At 41.5% G+C, this 20,434-nt stretch overlaps 1 protein-coding gene across 3 annotated transcripts in view; it reads right to left on the reverse strand.

Annotated features, from left to right (window-relative positions):
- Nucleotides 1-1,021: 1,021 nt before the first annotated feature.
- Nucleotides 1,022-20,434, reverse strand: part of VMP1 (vacuole membrane protein 1) — a 68,351-nt gene continuing 48,938 nt past the window's right edge. For all 3 annotated transcript variants that reach the window (XM_086762831.1, XM_086762832.1, XM_086762833.1), the window contains exons 10-13: nucleotides 16,955-17,071; nucleotides 14,519-14,580; nucleotides 3,111-3,213; nucleotides 1,022-1,826 (exon numbers count right to left, since the gene is read on the reverse strand). In XM_086762831.1, coding sequence (XP_086618957.1) covers nucleotides 1,683-1,826; nucleotides 3,111-3,213; nucleotides 14,519-14,580; nucleotides 16,955-17,071 — 426 coding nt within the window. In that variant the 3' untranslated portion in view covers nucleotides 1,022-1,682. The remainder of the gene's footprint in view (nucleotides 1,827-3,110; nucleotides 3,214-14,518; nucleotides 14,581-16,954; nucleotides 17,072-20,434) is intronic.

Here is a 20,434-nt window from a genome sequence, read left to right on the forward strand (position 1 = left end):
CTTCATGTAGACTGCTGCACTGCATGACTTCTGAGCTCCTTTCCATCTGAACTTAAAAACATTTATATGCCACTGATGTTCAATGAAGACAGCTGGAGATGGATGAGCGAACGGTCAGATGAGAGATACCAAAATGTCAGACAGCCTACCGACTGTTATTGCCATGAGATCCAACAGTCAACATCAGTCTGATAAGCTATCCGACAGGATGGTACGGCCATGGAGATGTCGTGACGGTTGGCAACACAAGAGGACATTCAGGCAGGATTGAACAAAATACATCCTCACACCTTGCTGGAGACCTGCCCTACCTACTGCGGGAACAAATCTAAGCGAAGCAAGATCTCTTCTACTTTGTGCTCATGTGCCACCTTTCGTAACACTAACTGACAGTCAGACTAATTCTTGTTACTTATCCCTAGGATAAAAATAAAAATCAATAGTTCAAAAATTATTAGAGTAGTAATATGTACACAGTAGCAGGGAATGGAAATTAAAGAGGGAAAAGATTCTTTTAATATTGATTACGTTCACGTACGTTAGAACTGGAGCACACGCTGGTTTGTAACAATGTTTTTAAAATATCTGACTTTTAAAGCCCAACTTTAAGGTTCTCTGAGGTTCTCTGCATCATTTCTGGGTTTGACATAAAAATCTGTTTTCAGCTGGAATCTTTACTCTTCCCCCCTCTCTTCTCCTCCTCTGCCCACGGTGCTGTGATCAGTGGCAAACATCTGCGAAGAATTTACAGTAACAAACACCGCTAGATGTTCAACTTGCCTGTTTTAACCTGTGAGCCACTTTAAGCGAACGATACGCTTTCTACTTCCTTCTGCTAAGTAAGAAGTTCTTAAGAAAAAAGAAAACAAAAAAAAAAACAAAGGGCTTCAGCACCATTTGTGCAGGAAGGATGAGTAAAGCATGCAATTCATGGGATTAAGGCTCAATAAAGAAACTAAAGAAACGGAGCACACAAAAGTGGTGAGGAAAAGAAACAGCTTAAAAAGACTGACACAAGAAATTCTGGAATGATCAAAGATGACTTTATAAAGTTTTATCTTAACTTCATTCTAAATATACAGAATAAAAAACGTCAGCTTCAGTATTTCGACATCAACCGTCTCTGCTAACATTGGGAAGTTTAAGAGGGTGGCTTTTCCAACCAAGAGCACGTGCAATGCAATCAGACACCGGAGAATTCAGACGGAACAGCCTTACCAGGAGGGACATGCAACAGTTTGTATCCCATCTGTACTCATTTATATACATTTTGATGGTCGGGAGAGTTATGGAAAAAGCAGAACAGCCACCTTTCAAAATAAGAAGTTACCCTCAGGTCAGCCTGAAGTTAAATGAGGAAATGGAGAGGATTAAATCATCCAGTTTGGAATTATTTGGATGGACATTTGTGTTAAACACCATTGAACATCACAGTGTCCATCCTGTGTAATACAACTTGGACTTGTAAAGCATTTACACCTTACCTTAACATGTACAAGTTTGTCAACGAAATGTCTGCTCTAATATCCAAATTACTTTTGAAATTAAATAAAAACTTGTTATAGTTGAAAATTGATGTTAAAAAGTTTTTCCCCATTTTGAATAATGCTGATTTTTAAACATATGGGAAGATGTGTCATTTTTTGTGTCTGCTAAAACCCGTTCCGGGGGGTTTTCCAAGCTCATTTGGTTTTTTCTTCAGAGTACATCTTCTGTTGCAGTCGTTTGGCATAGCTTTGGGCCATGGAGTTGATTATAGATAAGATAAAGTAACAAACCATGACAATCACCAATTTTTCAAACATCCACGATAGCCAGTTTTCCCCCTGAAGAGACAAAGACAAAACAGAAGAAGGTGGAAAATGAAGATTAGTGGACAGCACAATGGAGAATTCTCCAGTTTCTGGGTGAAAGGGAAAAGCCTAACCATTTGTTGATTCTGTAATTTATCAAATTGAAAACAGGAACTAAGTGCAAGCTGACAGGATTCCTGCAGGTCCCTCTGCAAAGCTGACTTTAGTCCCTTGAAAGACAATGCAGGAGGGCCTGCCAAATACACCGCAGGGCAGATGAATCCTTGATCACTACTGGCGTGCCACTGAAGTGATTTATTATTCCTAGTATTGTTTTGTCTTTGCTAATAATTCATAGAGTTCAGAATTAGCAACCCCAGACTGTCATTCCCCGTCGTGTTCATTGCGAAGAAAACAATAAGGTCACTGGTTAACAATGATTTGTTCCCAAACTGCACATACTGTGTTATCTTCCAATTAGCATGCGATTCTTCGGGTGTCACCAGGAGTTAACGCAGTGACCTCGGCTTTCCCGCTTCCAGCCTTTGCCATGGCTACTCTTAACTTCTATTTTTTTTTTGTCAAAGGAGGGCAGCAATGCACTGCACAAAAATTACTTCAATGTGCAGAAAAGGAATCTGCATATTTCGTTATTCCAGCCTGACCCTCCCTAAATGAGTCTCTCTTTGCTGAGAAATGGGCAAAGAAACATTTAGAAGAGCTACAAGTATTACATGTGAAGGGTGAGCTACAGTAATGCATTTTACCTAAAAATGCCTTATTAGCCTAAGGAATTTCGTGCCAAAGGTGCTCTGTCTCCACGGAAAATTCGAGGTATGTTTTTTAAAATACTTTGTGTGAAAGGACGCTCTGCCTCTTTGCGCGGCTCTAACACTGTATTTTCCTTTCGGACACCAAAGCCTTGGGGATTTGCTTTCTCTTACTGGCCACTGAGGCACAGATCCTGCTGCCTTCTGAAGTACTGATGCCGCACACAGTTTGTTACCATTTCACATGTAAATGCAACCTTTTTCTGCTTAAACTTCTCCTTCAAAACAGGCAGCTGACAAAGAGGTAAGACGTGCCACCGGTCCTGCTTTATTTTCTTTATTCCAAGAGGTTTAAGCCCAGTTGCACACATTTACAGTATTATTTTAAATTCCCAGGTTGCTTTTAAAATGAGACTTTTCTCTATTCCTGGGGCCACTGCAAATCTTTGCAAACTAGCACCAAGAGTTACATCGGTAAACCCGACAAGTCAAGAGACAGCTGGAGAAGGGAAGAATGAACCGGGGAGGGAGGCAGAGAGGCTCTTACCTGCGGCACGCCACTGTCAGATTTGTGGTGAAGTTTTATCCTCTGAGCTTCCAAATATTCTTGAAATGGCTTCTGAAGAGAAGGACCTATACTTGGAATAGCACTGATGCAAAGTTCATCCCAGAGAACAAGACAAAATAGGGGAGAAAAAAACAAAAACAAAAAAACATATTTTTTTTTTTAAACTTACCACTTTGACCCAAACAGAACAAAGTTCAGCCTGAGCTAGAGCTCAGAAGGGCACTGCTACTTGAGAAAGCAGATAACCACGGAATAAAGTGTATTTTATCTTTTTATCTGATACTTCTGAGAGGGAAGTATTTCCCCAGATCCTCAAAAAGCGCTTCAAAAGAAAAATATTTCAGAGCAAACCAGTGACAATGCACTGCTGGTCACGGAAAGAAGCTGTGAGCTGGAGCATTTCCTTGAAGTGAGGGAGAGGCCAGCTGAGGCTGTGCACTGGTGCGGTGCTGAGAATCAAATGAATGACTTCTCAGAAGTCCCACATTTATCACCAGCAGTTCCTGTAAGAACTGGTTTGAACCGATTAATAAGGAAATGACTTGTGCTTGTGTCATCCCTCCGTTAAAAAAGAAACTGCTCGCCCTATGACTTGCCCCTATCTCCTCCAAGAAGACGGCCCCTTTCTCAAACTAAGTCCTTATTAGGACAATCTCTGCGTCATCCTTCCCCAAAAAGAATGCATTAGCAAATTCTGCAGGCGCCTCCCACAAGTCAGTGATTAACAAAGGAACAAAGAAGGAACTATGAACCCTGTTCTGAATCATGCCATGGTTTCTGGCAGATCACTTGCACAAAAGCTACAATACATTACTGAACACCTTGTTCTGACGCTCACGGTGTAACGAGCACGGAGTTTCTGGGACCGAGAACCCTCTCCCACCTCTGCCCCACGGAGGTGCTGGCGCTGGACGGGCTCACAGCAGCCTCCAGCTCCGGCTCCCCAAATACCACAGCCTGGCCAGACCTCCATCAAAAAACACCTCGGTTATTTTTCCTTCCATCTCTACACCACGCTACTCAGCAGCAGAGCCGAGGTGCTTTAGTAATTGTCACAACACTTTCAAAAAAAGACTTCAATACTGTACAGCAGAAACGACCGCTCGCGACAGCCCTGGCTCAGCTGCTGGGAGAGCACGCGCACAATCCCAGCGCTCCCCAGGCTGCACCCACACGCACCCACCAACACCCCAGCTCCAGCCACGAGGTTCCCATCACTGACAAATGCCACTTCAATTTCAAAGAGATTTTAATTTTTCTTTTTTTTTTAATTTAAAAGAAATTACTATGGTCTTCTAGATTTCCACACTTGGGTTTTGATTCTTCACACTACTGCTTCGGGCAGGGCTTGGTAAAACACTTCAGACACCGAGGTACACAGAGCTTTGCAAACTGCTCACCTCCTCTCCCAGTGACTGCCCGAGGGCTAGGCACCTAAAATTATTTTCCTCACTGTCCTGATTTGACGTGATAGTCCCTCCTGCAGGCTAAAGCCCAATTAAAAAAATAGCAGCTTTCTAATTGTGAGAACGTATGAAAATGCACAGACCAAACAAAGAAAGTAGCTCACTCCTCCACTAAACCCATTTCCTTCAACAGCCAGGGGCAAATAATTTTTTCTGACATATTTACACGACAAAGATTGCTTCCCTCATGATTCACCGTCACAATGATGAGTAAATTCTGTGCCCAGACTGGTAAAATTTCAGGGAAAAAAAAAAAATTAAAAAAATCAGAGACTAAAGCACATCTATTACCCATTTCACACAAAAGTGTGTCAACTTGTACAAATGATTTGCAGTTTGTCAGAACCGTCCCTTCGAAGCTGACTTCATTCGTGGTAAAAATTCTCCTAACGACTCGCTGATCAGTTTTAAAGATGAGTTACACTTTGAGGTTTCCTTTCTTTTTCCAGTGACTCCTGGAAGCCTGGAAAAGCTACTGAGAGGTAATAGTTTACTTTTAAACTTCTGCATGATTATGAAATGAGGAATATTTAAATGACGAGAGATGAATGATTAACCGAACGGTTGTTCAAATGCCTCAATTTTTTTTTTTCTGAAAACTGAACTCAATCAGTGCCCAATTAGCATTAAAGAACAGAACAAGACATGAAAACCAAGTTCAGACGGCTTGAAGAGATCCTGGAGCCTCAACACCATTTCAAATTTTTTTTTCCACTAAAAGTATTCAGCTTCCCCCCCATTTTGTGAGCATGGCTAAGAATCAAGTGCACAACATTCATTTTATTAAAGCTGTTTTGAAGAAATGTAAGATCCTGCATGCAAGGACGTTGGTTTCTAAAAGCCTGCAGTATTTTGCACATTTGCAGACACTAATACTGGGAAAAAAGGTGCAGAAAATTAAATAAAGAGTAAAATGAAGCAGAGTAACATCTAAATCATAAATCCACAGTCCTAGGAATAAAATCATTGAAATCCCATTTCAGTGGGACAGTATCAGTTACTTGTACTCTTTTGACAAAATTCAATCATTTTATCAACCAGCTAACGTATGTCACCTAACGTCCAGAGCACAGACATCACCTTAGATCTAAAAGTCTTTACTTGATTTAATTACAAGCAAATGAGTGGCACCCCCCCCCAGACTCAGTGAAGTTCAACTCTCTATCCCTGTTCTTAGCAAAGAGGAGGGGGAAGCGTTCAGCATACATTTTCAAGGATTCCACTCAAACCAGACACCAGAACACATACAAAAGGAACCGATTTGCACCACGACCGTGCGCCGCTCCGCAGTGACTGCAAGCTGCACCTCCAGAAGCCCGCTGCAGTTTCAGCAGCCTAGATGCAACCACAGCATATTTACACATCCGACTTCCGAGGGGAAGACGCCAGCAGATAGCCCTGCTTGCAGAATCATCTAAACCCAATCCCTTGCATTTCCCTTTGAGAACCAAGCCTGTTGGCTTTCAGCTAAAGAAAATGAAAGGACACGAAAATAAAGGGACCTTAACGCACGGGAGAGCTGAGCTCACCCCCGCTTTGTGGTCTCCATCTGCCCAACCGACACACAGGCCCCAAACGCGCAACCTGCCGTCCTTCTGAAAGGCTTCAAACACAGCTCTCCCCGAGCTGCTTAGACTTCCATTAAAAACCAAAACAGTCACCCACCTGAAGGTGTCTGTCAAAACACGCAAGGACAGAGATTTCACTAGTTGCTATCGTTATTAATGAATTTTGCAGCTAATCAATCAGCAACAGGGATGCACTCCTGGGTAGAGGTGCTGCTCCTGTGTGTTCTGTCCTTGTCACAGAATTTACTTGAAAAACAAAGAAACTGGCTACAGTTTTACCATAAGATTCAGAAAAAAAAATGCTTAAAATTTAAGAGAAAAAAAAACTCTGAAGAAATTTTGATTCAGAAGATGTTTTAGAAACAGTTAACATTAAACACCAAGTTTTGTTTTAATCCATTCTGATTATCTGCTAAAATGGAATGTTTCACTAGGAATTGAAACTGAAAAGAGACTTAAAAAAATTACACTTGCCTTTGGTACAGCCTAAATTCATTAAAATGACAACATTTTAGTCAAAAACATTACTTGTATTCTAACACAACATAAACACCCAGTAAGAATTTTGCCTCGCGTAACAAAAGGCTGCTGGAGCCTGTTTTCAGAAGTGTTACCTGGTATTTGTAATTAAACAGATGCATCTTTGATGATTTTATTATCATTTAATTAAAAGCCATGATTTCTACCCTAATGAAAAATTATATAGCTTTTTTATTTCCCAACAAATAAAACATTTCACAGCTACTTGAAGCACCACACTACAGAGTCACCAAAGGTGGTGTAGGATCAATTTCAAAATTACACCAGCTATGTTCAGATTCCATTCCAGTTACAGCAAACCTGTTGATTCAAATACACTGTGCCATTGATCGATTTCCTTTCCAAAGGACGGCTGTCAAGAGTTGAACCTCCAGTCATGTCATTCGTCAGGAAGTGCTAGGGAAGGTTTTTAGGAAACTTTGCTTTTTAACAGAATCTTCGGAGCTACAGGTCAGAGTTTTCTCAAACGCACAAGGATGAAGCTCCAAACCAAAAGGAGGGAGAGGAAAAAAAGAAAAAAAAAAAAAAAAAAGGGCATTTTTCCCTATGCCAGCTTAACAAAAAGTAGAAAGTTTTTCAGTACTTCAGTCAATTGCACTTTTACTAAGATTAAAAGTACTTATTTAAAAACATTTAATGATGATATTTGCACTTTTGAAAGGCATATTTTTCATCTTACGAGACCTTTAAGAGTGCAGCTTACCCGAGTCACTGAAATTTCATAACCTGTGCTTTTCCCGTTTGCGAAGACCCAAATAATTACAAGCTGTGCGAAATGCTGGAGTACGGTTCTCTCGCAGCTGCTGCATTTGGGTATCATTGCGCTAACGCTTCACAAAAAATGCATCAGTCCCCGATTCGGGATATAAAGTTCACGTGCGTATTTGCCTGCTTTTCCAGAGAGAAATGTTAGAAGTCACAAATATTTCAAGGAACACTGAAACTGCCGTGGCAGAGCCACGTTTTAGGAACGTTAACATGGAGGGGTTTTTCCTGCTGATGGAAGTTTCTTATTTTTAAAGAGGCCTCTAACAGCAAGTGATTAAGCAGTGATTAAGGAGTTCTCAAACTCCTTTATTTTGATGGAAATTAAAAATAGGGAGTTCAGTGGCATTCAGTTCTGAATTTTATACCCCATATGAGCAACTGGAATCAGTCCCCCAGTCGTGATGATCAAGAAACATTAAGCACTTCAGGTTTAAAAACATGGAAATCCATCTTCTCATGGAAATCACAACATGGAGGGAAATGAGAACTGTAATAAGGGAACAGACTGCGCACACAAAGTGCCGGGCTGCCGGGCCGGAGCACACGGAAGCCCTGCTTGGAAAGGTGATGCGACATTGAGTCACAACTCCGCTGTATGGATCAGCTCTCTAACAGCCCCAGCTGTTAATTTGGAAAAGCCGTTTAACTGTTAACACGGGGACTGGTTTGTCGGACTCCGGCACGCACACGCTGTGCTCGGCCGGACCCTCTCAGGGTCTGGGGACAAACGGCATCGGATGCGTTTTGCTCAGATTCAGCTATTTGGGCTAGTCCAGCTACAGAAAAACATCCTTTTAGGAAATGCCAGCGCTACAATTCAAAACGAAGACAACAGCAAGAGAAATTACGAAACAACAGAAAACCAAACGAAGAGGAAAATGCCATTGTGCCTTTTGTCAGCACAAAGCCAGGATCTCGCCCTGCGTCCTGGGGCGAGCGGGGCCCAAGGCCAGAGATTATCTCCTTCGACAAAAAAGGGAGTGAAGTGGCACTGAAGAATGTGACAAAGGAAGGAGCGAGCACGCTGGGATGGAGTCTTCCCTCGCAGTACCTCCAACTCTTTTAAAAATAATTTATTTAGATCGGACCAGCTATTGACAGCTAGGCCGGAGGGCCCAAGGAAAGGCCTTCACCTTCCAAACAATTGTGCAAAACACCATTAAATCACCGCACCCCACACCCACTCCTCCCACGTGCAGTTTCTCCGTACCAGATTCACATTTCTACATTCCCCAGTAAGAACACAAGAGAAAAGCAAGCAGGCATTCCGTAGGAGGCACCACATTTGGTTATTTTAGCCATTCCTCCCTCAAAAGAAACCGGAAGTTGTGCTCCGGCGGGGTATGGACTTATTTGACAGTCAGACATTTTATAAACCATTGACACACAGATTCCAGTGGAAACATTTTTATGCCATTGGACAGCTAGCGACGCTGATTAATTTGCGTACTGTGTTCACTGTCTAAACAGAGCACCTTTCTTCCTGCGAGTTATCTGCACCTTCAATGGTTAATTTTTTTCCAGACAGTGATCTAAACAGGCTTAACGGTTAGTATTTTAATGAGCTGTCATTTCCTGTGCTGATAAAGATTCTCACAGTATTTAAACCATCCATTTCCCCGAGCCCCCGCCAGCAGCGGGACCCTGCGCAGTGACTCAGTGCAGCTCAGGCTCCCGGCCTGACTCAGCCCTGATGGATGATGCTGCCGCAAACCTGGACCCTGGCTCAGAGCGAGCGTTCCCAGGAAAACCCGGGCTCCCAGATCACCGAGGGGGTAGCCACAGCCTTCAGCTTCTCGCACTGCCACTTCGGCCTCAGAGCATTTGGTGAAACTCAGATGTTATCTGTGATCAGGGCTCTAAAACTGCAGAAAATAAATCTGGTTTACGGTCAGGATCAACAGAAACATTTTGGGGGTTAAAAGGCTACTTGGCAGATTCACTTGCTTTACAAGATGAAGAAAGAAAATATCTTATTTGAGGATTACTAAGCTAAAACTGCTACATGTTTGACGTCATTTATACCTAGAGCCACGCTCCAATATCCACATTAACCCAGCTGCCTGCAAAACATTTTTTCTCGGGACATTCTGTTATGTTAAAATCAATGCTTTCAAAAATAGGAATTGCAACATCTCTGTACTGCTGGTTCGTAACTCTGCTCAATTTGCTCTTTGTAAGGAAACTCCTATTTGTATTTTAAAGATATAGTGCTATTTCTGTACAAAATTTATTTTAAAAGCTTGCTTGTGCAGAGTTAAAGCCTACGAGCCTTCTGCAAATAAACTTTTATAATTCTGTTGTGATCCACTGGAAGGTTTTCAACACCCAGGCTGCTCAGATTTCACCCACATCTGCGTCCCTTTCAAGAGGCGAAAGCCTTTTTTGTGCAGAGCTGATCTATTGTGTGCAGGGCGTGTTACCAGGGCACAGTCCCACCGGTTTCTGTGGGAGGAGAGCCACTCATTTACTGTACCAGAAACGTCAGGTGTATTGGGATAACCTTCCAGAAGCATTCCTCTTGGGAGATTCTGAAGTCCCTGCTCAGTTATCCACGTTCTCAGCCGCTCCAGGTTAATTCTACCACACAGGTTTTACTTTAAATATTCATTGGAACCTATTTTTCAAAATATCCTTTAATGAAGATGCCAGTTCAACAGAACATGGACTTTCTGGCACACATACAAAGCAAAGGTCCACCACTCAGAAGGCGTGGCTGGCAGCTGGTGCCTGGCTCCTTTCACGCCGGTCTGCCCAGAGCGGAGCGGCACGAAGCAGCGGAGATGAGCTGGCAGAGGCCACGCTGTGGGGTCACACCCTGCTGAAGGCCCCCAAAATGGCACAATGCGAATCAAAAAAGGGCTCTTCCACCCCAGAACAACTGATCTCTGGTGCAGCCCTTTCTACCGCTGCAGCTTCTTGACATATATTCTAAAGAAATAACCTAAACCTATCTTGTAAATTATTTTTGAAAAAAATATACAATCTTTAACCACAGATTCCAGTTACATCAGTCACCATGATTTAATTTGTACTTTTTTTCATGAAAGGAACATCATGCTCCTTACAAGAATGAACTGAGATGAAGCAGTGAAGCAAAGAATTATGGCACAATAAATAGCAGCAAGCTGCTTTGTCAAGGCAGTGGTTACCAAAACCCTGTTTTTCCTTTCAGACGTGCAATCGTTCAGACTGGCCTGCATAGCTGGGAAGCACAGAAATTTGTTCCGCCAAACCGCCAGGTTCAGAAACCCTTCAGAAGCACTGATATTTTGGGGGTAGGTTTTTGGGTGCGAGTTTGCTGAACTACACTTCACACTGTTGACATCTCACCCACAGAACACCGCGCTAAAATTAACTTCTCAAAATATGTAAAAGTATGCTTTTTTTTTTCTCCACGTGCATTTCACTGGCTTCTATTTAAACTTCAAATGAGTTTATGGACTCGGCTCAGTAACTGGACAGATTAGTTTCTACTTCTCTTAAAATCAGGAAGGAATCCTTGGCTGCAGGCCGTAGCTCCCTCGTTTTGCCGAGCCGCCAGCGCGCCTGCCCTATCACGGGAGCGCTCTCGGCGCCCATGCCTCCCCTCCGCGTAACGGCCACGGCTAATTAAGACTTCTGCAGCCGCCCCGAGTTTATCATTAACTTCACAACGGGCAGAGGGAATCTCTGCCCGAAGGGTGGGATTTGTCCCGAAGGGATGCAGCCGCCACTTGCCACCGAAGTTCAGACGCTCCTGAGGTGAAGGCCACGCACCGTCTAACGCTATATATAACGTGTTTATGAATTTTTTAGATGTCTATGGAAGTTCTACAGTTATTAGCTCATTTTCACAAAATATCAACAGAGCATGCTGAACTAAAAAAAAAAAAAAAAAAAGTAGATTTTTCTTTTTTTTCTTTCTGAACATTGACCCAGAATTGATGGCAGACAGTTTTGTGGATGGTGTGTGCTCTGAGAAGTATTTCTTTAGTAGTTTTCTGGGAATTCTTAATCCGTATTTTAAACTGCCACTTCAAAGAAAATATGACCATGCTCAAAAGCAACATGCTCTGTGTGACTTCATAAACAACCCTGCAGCTGTAGGTAAAATAAATTCAACGGAAAGATTTAAAGAAAACCCACAACACACATGATAAATATTTTAAATGGACTAGGTTTGGCCTAAAACCAGCATCAAAAGTATGTCACATGGACGATCAGTAAGCTAAGCTCTTCTTTAAGTGACAGAGAACAGGACAAAACTCTCACACACCATCTTTCCTCACAAAAGCTTACGGATGTAACACAACCGGAGAGAAAGCATTATCCTCCTCTAGCATTTTAGACAGCACCAATGCAACGTCCAACTATTAACTGGTAGAACGGGTTGGTAATTAGCAGCCTCGTGTGAGCTACCAGCATCTTGGTAATCTCTTCAGCTTTATTTCAAGACCCATGCTAACTTCAGTTTCCTAAATCCACCCATGTCGCCGTGTTCCTCCCAACAGGGCTGGCTGCAGCGCGGCTGCCGTTTGCCTTGCTGCTGCCCCCACCCCTCCCTCTTACCTTTTTTTTTTTGGTCAACTAGCTACCACTAAAGTTTTTTAATTTTTTTTTTTTTTTAAACAGTTCTTAATTTCCTGCCACATTTTCTTCTCCTTGTCTTCCAATTAATATGAGGAGTATTTTATGATCCTTTTGTAATGGAGACCTAGACAAAACTGTCAAATCAAATTACCCTAAATTACATTTTAAAAGCCTGGTGACGGCAGGCTTAGTGTGCCACGCCAGCAGCATCCAGTAACAGAAGTAAACAACTACTGGGCTATGGGCACGGTCTGCAGGTGAATCATTTTTGCTTTTTGACTACGACTTACGCGCTTATCGAGAAATTCTCTCTGGCTTATAAAATTAAATATTCTCAGACTTTATCTCATAACTTAATCTTCTGTCTAGATTTTTGTTATCCTGTATATCAATATGTTCATTATTTTAAAGTATTGTCCTTAGACATTTCCTATTGTGTAAGAGCAATATCCCAGACAAAAAAAAGTCTTAAGTCATTTTGACGGATATAATTTGACTAAAATAAAGTTACCGACTATTAAATAGAACTGTATTTTAATTTAATAATGAAAGACTTAATGCAAGCTATTGTTTAACATGCTTTATACTCCACTCTAAAAGAAATTGATGAGGTAATGCTAGCAGACAGCTTGAGAAAAGTCAAGGATACCGGGACATTCCAAAAATCTTACTGTCTCCCGAGAACATTTTTTAACTCTGACATCAGCCATCTAATAAAATCTGAATCCAGCAGAGGTCTTGTGAATGCATTCAAAGTAATTTGATGCAAAATTATCTCCAAGACAGATGAAGTAGGAAAAAACTACTAGTTTTGGTTCAAAGACTTGCAGGAGAGTAAATCTTCGGAAATACATCTGACCTAGGAGCCGCGCAGATGAAAAGGCAGTAGTAGATCGTCTTGTGTGACTGATACTAAGAAAAGCTAACTAATGATGATTAAAAGTAGTCACTTTTCTCTCTCTTTTTTTTTTTTAAAATAACATTCAAAGCAACAAATTAATTTTGAAGTTTGTTACAAACCAGACACCCAATGAGAAGATCAGGAAGCACTGAAGCCAGGATTTGTTTCATTAGTGAAATGCCCTAGAATGTTTCTCCTGACACTCTTTTTTCTTTGTATGGCATTACTATTTTAAGTTTACATATTTTAAAAGGAATTATTTCCAGACATTCCTCCCCTGAAACCACTCTTGAGGCGTGTGGCGTTTTGGATTTTATGTGGAAATAGTTCTTACAGTTTGGATAGCAATGTGTCCATCAATTTGCCCCGTGTAACAAGTGAAACACCTTGGAAAAGCTGAAACACCTCAGAACTTATTCTGTGGGTCCATATTAGCTCTCTAGTTTAAAAACGGACCCCACAACAATGATGTTTTCTATTGAAAGCTTAGAGACTCACATTTAAAACTTTCCACTTGCATCCCTGACATGAATCTGCTCAGCGTACTGAAAACAGGCAGGAGCTTCCCCCCTCCAATTAGATGAAATCCATATGATTTGAGCTAATTGCCTACATTTAAATTAAGTTGCACACTTTGTTTGCATTCAAGCAGTTTATGAAACTTCTGCTTGGTTCGAGAGGCACCGTTGTGATGTTATTTGCTGGACTACCGGGCAGGAAATGTTTACATCAACAATGGATTTTAAAATTACGCAGAATTTCACGACTGAACAGGTAGATATGAGGCAAAAATCTAGCACTTCATCATCAGTGTCCAATCTTCACTCAAACCCACTGAGGCAACATCTAAGTATGTTGGTTTGGGTTTTTTTTTGTTTTCTTTTTTTTTCCCCCATCACTGTTGTTAGCTGGGTTTTTGCTTAGTTAACTAAGATTTTAACTTAAATAAAATAGAAATAAATTACTGAAGAACTTAGTCTAAAAAAAAAGAAAAAAGAAAAAATTTCTCAAAATAGGAACAGTTTATCCATGAAAACTGTCATTTCTCCTACAAAAACCCCAAGTTTAATATAATGGAGATGTAACTCCACACATCAATTTTCTCATTTGCTCATTCTGACATGTTATGAGAGATTTAATATTTTAAATGTCTAAGGTAGTTCAAATTATGGAAGACGTTTATTGTCATCTTGGGATACTGCACAAATCACAACAGTTCTTTCTTTTTTTTTGTCACAGGATCATGCTACAACATTGAAGAAAGTCCCTAAAAACAGCCTATTTGCAGCTAAAAGTGTAGCAATCTATAACTGGCAGGGCTGTATCGTATTTCTGGGCGAAAGCTAACCGCGGGTACTATATACTCAGGCCATCTGACCCTCAGGGCTATTAAGTTTCTTGAAGTACTTGAAGCCTTTGAGGTGAGGAATGAAGTTGCAAATAAGACCTAAATGATGTGTTGGCCAAAGCTTGCGCTCCGAAGGAAAGCACAGTTTTCAGCACATAATTTGATCCCTCCAGTGTTTTTCCACTTAATGAGTGAAGGTATTGCTGTGATAAAGAATTACTCACCCGATGAGGGACACCATCTGCTCCACTATATGTTTGCTGAATGTTATAATAACGAAAAGTTTCTGTAGGAAGGAAAACATCAGTTAGAGAAACAGCGGATCAAAAGGGAAGCAGAGACAATGGGGTATGATAATTCATGTTCCTTTCCAACCAGACAGCTTCTCCAGCACTCACACATAGTTTTCCCTTCTCTTTTCTTTCAATATCTTTAATTTTCAATACTCTCTTCAAAAAGGCAGGAGAGAGAAAAATTGTTAGCTGTATTATTCTATTTCCTCATACACTTAATTTCTCGCAGTGTTTTTGTAGCCTGTGTTGCTAACCATTCGCATCCTCCCCAAACTTAAATTCCCAGAAGCTCAAGGTCACTTTACTCCGTCAACAATGTTTTAATGGAAAAACAGTCATCACTGTCCAGAAAAATTCACATCCCCTTACACAAACACATGTACTTAAAGATCACAGAAGTGAAAAATAATATAGCTTTTAGTCCCCGAGTTCATGTGCTTCAGACAGAAACATAACAAAAAACACTTAGTGAAGAGTACCTGTCTGTCACAACCCTGAGATTGCCACGGTCTCTATTGCGACAGACTATTTGGAACCGAGTAATTTCAATAACAAACTTCTGTAACACACAGCTTATTTTGCAGAAAATCCAAATATCCATAATTTTACCACTCCCTTCTCTTCTAACACAAGTTAAAATTTTGTTAAAACAGCCTTTCCTAATTCCACTTTCGTCATATTTGACGGCCCGTTGCAAGGAGTGAGCAAGGCTGTGTGCAGATGCGCATGCACACCCAGTTCCCACAGTCTCCTTCACTCAATTTAAACCTGATCTAACCAGAACCGCATTTGCTCGTCTGGAAATAAGGGATGTGACTAGAACGACAAAATGATTTTGTGGTCCGGAGGAAGAGGCCAGTTAAAAGCAGCTCCAGGATGGCCACTGCACCAGAGTCACACTCTTCCTGTCTAGAGAAAGATTTCATTAAATCCTGTTCCGTGACTCTTACATTTCCTAAATTCCAAATTGCAGCAAGATCACAACAAAAATCAAGGCTATTGCACAACAGTATGCTTGAGATCAAGCGTCGCAGAAAGCATAACTAATAGCTAACGTATTACAAAATAAGATGATTTACCAACTGTACAAGACACGGGGAAATATTTTTTCACTTACATTGGATCTGAGTGTGGAGTACTATAAATTACATAGCAAACATTCTGCTAGCTGAACAAGACAAATAAAATAATAGAAGGAATATTACACAAATACTATTTCACTTTTCTATGTGGCCAGAACAAATTCTAACAGTACACAGATTTAAAAGCAGAAAGATTCAGATAATACAAAAATAAGTGTGGAGAAAAAGTTGTTCTACCACAGTAAATTAAAGAATTTTCAGATCTATTTATTATTTTCTGTTGAAGGAGTGGGCAAAGTGAAGTAACCATTTGGAAAAAGATGGTAAGAAAAAAAAAAAGGGTTGAAGATTGAAATCTTCTGTTCAGGGCAAAAGAAAGATTTTTAAGCAGCTTGATGAGGGTACTAGACGAGTAATTTTATACTACTGATAGCGTCTGCTATTTTAATGTAGTGACAGCAAAGATTTCCGAGCAACACAGCTACAGGCACTGCACCAGTCCTATGGAGACACTTAAAAAACACCAAGCCCCAACTGAAAACATTGGTTGTAATCATTACAGAGTGGTGTCGTTCAAGATACAGCACTAACCACACTGCCACCAGTGAAGAATTGCCAGGGCATCAAGACTTCATCTTTCCTTGGACAAAATGGTGACACATTTTAAAAGCCAGACTCAACATTTACCATGCGGTAAAGCTCTGAGTTAGCAAGAAAAACTGGACACGCTCTGAAATCAAGCCCTTTCAAAATAATACAGACTGAGGACACCAAAAATGGGTAACCCTGCTTGAAAGCTGCAGACAACATGCCCAGAGACAGATCCTCGGGCTGCTTTCTGCAGGGCCTGAAAGGAAGGAGGTTTTCTCTACGCACTCAGCTGAGATACACGGGAGCATTTAAAAGTGCCGCCTAACTGGTAAAGGCTGGTTGCAGCGCTCTTTGAAATGAGTACTCGTTACCAAAAAGGCAAGTTCACTATGAGTACAAAGTCCTTTCAAGTCTGGTAAAAACCGTAGGTAAATAACTTGGCTAACCACCAATTTCCTGAGTGGTGCAGGCAGCGAGCTCATTAGGTCGTAGCTATAAATTACTCAGTTGCCTAAGTTTTGAGCGTAAGAAGCCGAGCAGATCCTTTATTGTAAATACTTCGCACCAAATTAATTTTCATTCCTTCAGGTCAGGAAGGGAGACTCCAGAATTCATTACGAAGTAACACAGTGTAACAGTCAAAAAAAATTTAAAAAGTCTTCACCCAGAGCCCTGAGGGAGGTGTAGTACTTGCCTGGATGTGCATTTTAATTACTGCTTTCCCAATCAGGGTTGCACCAAAGAAGGTCCAGAAGGGAACCAGAAAGTGTCCACATGTTATCCCGGCCAGGTCGAACAGAGGGTTTGGAATCTATGAAGTGCAAGGGAAAGAAGTTCATTAATTGCAGCACTTACTTAGATGAATAGGAATATGACAAATTTTGAAAAATGAACTTTTCCCCTTTATTTAACTTGATCCAAAACTCTTGTGTTTTAATACTTACAAAACTGTTAGTGTCACACCACATAACTTAAGTCTCTGGGATTCAGCTAGACAATGTCCCAGACAATTCCATTCTCGTGGTCCCTCTTTACCCCTGGATTTTAAAAAAGCTAACAGAAAGTTTTCCATGTGAAATGCACAGAAACCACAGTAAAGCCACTTTGAGTGATTTATCAAATTTTCTCACTGACAAGCACATCACTCTTGGAAGCCAGTGTTCAAAACGATCCCCAGTGACTTCCCTCTGAGAAAGCACACCGAAAACTGGCATTTGCAGTCATATGTATCCAGTTTAAAAGCACTGATTAGATTTTATTAAGCATATGCATTTCATTTAAAATTAAAAGATTTTTTGTTGTTGTTGTTAAACTGTTGGCTCGACGTTTGGTATTGTGATACTATCTGTAAAGTATTTTTGAAGTTAAACCAAGAAGTATCCAGACTCCAACCTTTCACACTTAGCACGCAGCGCGAGGGCAGACCGTCTGCGCCAGCGCACGGGGTACGTGTCACTCACAGTAGCAGCGTATTACCGGGCTAATATCCTGCGGTATTGGTGTTGGTTTGTTACACTAACAAATAAATAAAGAGTGTGGATTGTTAAAGATCATAAGAGATAGCAACTGACTGAAAAGAAATCTGAAATCTGTGAGAAAGCTAATGAAGCTTATACTTAACTTAGCAATTCACATTTACAAGCACCCACATCACCACCTGCATAGGAAGAAATCTGAAACGGTCTCTCACCGTGCCCTGAAACGGTCTCTAAACGTGCCCCACTTCAACAAAAATGATTCTTCACCTCTGACAGCTGTCTTAGGCATAGGAGGCGAGTAAATTATTTACTTACACCCGCGGTCAGATAATTTTGCTCTTCTTGAGCCGAGTCTGCTCTAGGTCTCAAGTATGTTCTTGGTTGGTTGGTCTGAGTTTTTTTTATTAGTTCACAGTATTTAATTACTGCATTGCTGTCACCTCAGAGGGAGCAACATGCTTTAGCTAGGGGTAACTAGGTATCATCAATACATTAAACACATCACACTAAAAAGTTACTCCACAAGCCCACGTCAGGGTGCATTAACAGGCCAGCGAGGTTTTCTCTTTGTTTTTGAAAAACACACACACACAAAGTACCAAGAGTTGCCAAAAAAAGCCCACAAAGACACGAGGGCAAATTCTCACAAGTCACAGCATGGATCTTCCAAGGCCAATTCTTGCTTTGTTCCTTCCCCAGAGCTGCCTTTACATAGGAAATAAGCTCCAGACAAAAATATGGCTTTCCCATTGCCACCAAACAACATAACATTCAGTTGACTTCACGGGACAAACCTGCAAAGTTTTAAATTCAATTTGATTGTGTTTCGATATAGCATTTCGAAGCCACTGCTTGACAGACACAACTTGCAGCTAGGACAGGCATTACCACTTTACAAGCAAGTTCTCTAATCATAAAAATTACACTCAACTACATGTCCTGGTTCTGGCCAGGATAGAGTTACTGTGTAAAATCCGAAAGTAAGATCGCAATTATCCCGGGGGCAAGTAGAGGAGACCCCTTCTAGCATACGGAGAAGCTGCAACAAGCAAGAGAAGCCCTGGAAGCAAGCCCTGAAGCTCGTGGGGGAATACATGGAGGGGGCTGCCATCCTCACCTACAGACGCGACAAAAACTTATAGCTTTGGATCCCTGTGCTTTTTCAATGCCTCTGCCACATTTCACCTCACCCGTTCTACTGCTACTCTGCAGTTATTCTGTAAACACAGTTATAAATCCTCGAGCGTCCTGTGGTGGATTCACGATTCCTCATCCCTCCCCCAGACGGGGCACAGCCTATATAAGCAACAGGAAACTGGAGCTCAGAGCGCGTTGAGGAACAGTGCAGCAGGTAGGTAAGAAGTTAAGCAAATGTTTAAGTATTACTAAGCAGGAACTATGAAGAGTTTACACATCACCTCTCGTGTTTACCAACTCCTTCCTCATGTTCTCCATTTATCCACTTTCCACCCTGGCCAGCCGCTCCAGTAACTCATCCCTGCCATCTAGAAGCAGCTGTTCCGATGAGACCAGACAGACGGAGCAGCCCGTGCAGTGGTGTCTCACAAGATGGTGACTAGAGGGGAGTGAGTCAGAGGCAGTGCAGGAGCAGCCTCAGAGCTTACTGGATGGAAAGATTTAAAGAACAGCTTGTAACCTACCTCTCCACTCTAAACATGAAGACAGTTCAAAAGATTAGGAAACAGAAGTCGTATGCCAGCAACTATCATCAGATTAATTCTTTCCAGCTAACACAGGTTCCTTACATTTGAGCAAACAGTTAGCATTGTCATCTCTACAATTTAGGAAACTAAGAGAGATGCTAGACAAGTGTGGGATTAATACCTCATCAGCTGAGCAGCTGGCTAACGGCTGCGGTTATTCCGGAAGAATGGGATCATAGGGGACCTATACTTCCCCCCTTCACTGTAATCCCATTTCTGTGCATCACATCCCACATTTTCTGTGAGGGATGGAACAATAAGGCACATCATTCCCACTGGTTTTCATTAAGCTTCTAGACAGAGATTTAAATCTCAAATGGCTCACTATTTTTCTGCTCCAAAAGAACAGTATTATCCTCCTGAAAACACTAAAATAGCATCAGTGGAGATGCTCGTATCACCTTTTGCTTCAAGAGGAAAAAACCTACAAGTAGTTTGCAGTTCCCATTAGCCACGACTCTGAAACCAGCTTCCCCATTCTGCTCTGTCTGGTTCCCAGTGACCCAAGGATCTCTCCAGAGCAGGCTGAGGAGAATTCCTATGGATGGATATCCTCATCAGGATTTATACAGATAGTTTTCTGCTCTTCAATTTCTGTACAACTTTGGCTCTGAAGATGTCAAGTACCGTAAGCAACAGGACAAAGACCTAAGGAAATACCAGTACGTTTCCAGCAGAATGTATAGGTAATAACACAGCTCTTGCTAGATCTTGCCAGCTAAACATCTGGGCTAGGGAAGTCCCAGGAGGGTAAGTGTCAGCCGGCACATGATCTGATCTGCCAAACATCCGCTGACACCAAGCAGCGAGCAGCAGCGTGCACGTGCCTTTGTTAGAGGAGACATGGCCTCAACATCAAATGCACAGAGCATCCCTGGTGTGAAACAGAAACACAGAAACTTCTTCAATTTTAAGAATGTCTCAGTTCAGTCTCTTAGTTTAGGTCTCCCTTTCTGTGAGAAGCCTTCTGCA

This window comes from Chlamydotis macqueenii, chromosome 19, assembly GCF_036417535.1.
Source record: "Chlamydotis macqueenii isolate bChlMac1 chromosome 19, bChlMac1.mat, whole genome shotgun sequence".
NCBI lineage: Eukaryota > Metazoa > Chordata > Aves > Otidiformes > Otididae > Chlamydotis > Chlamydotis macqueenii.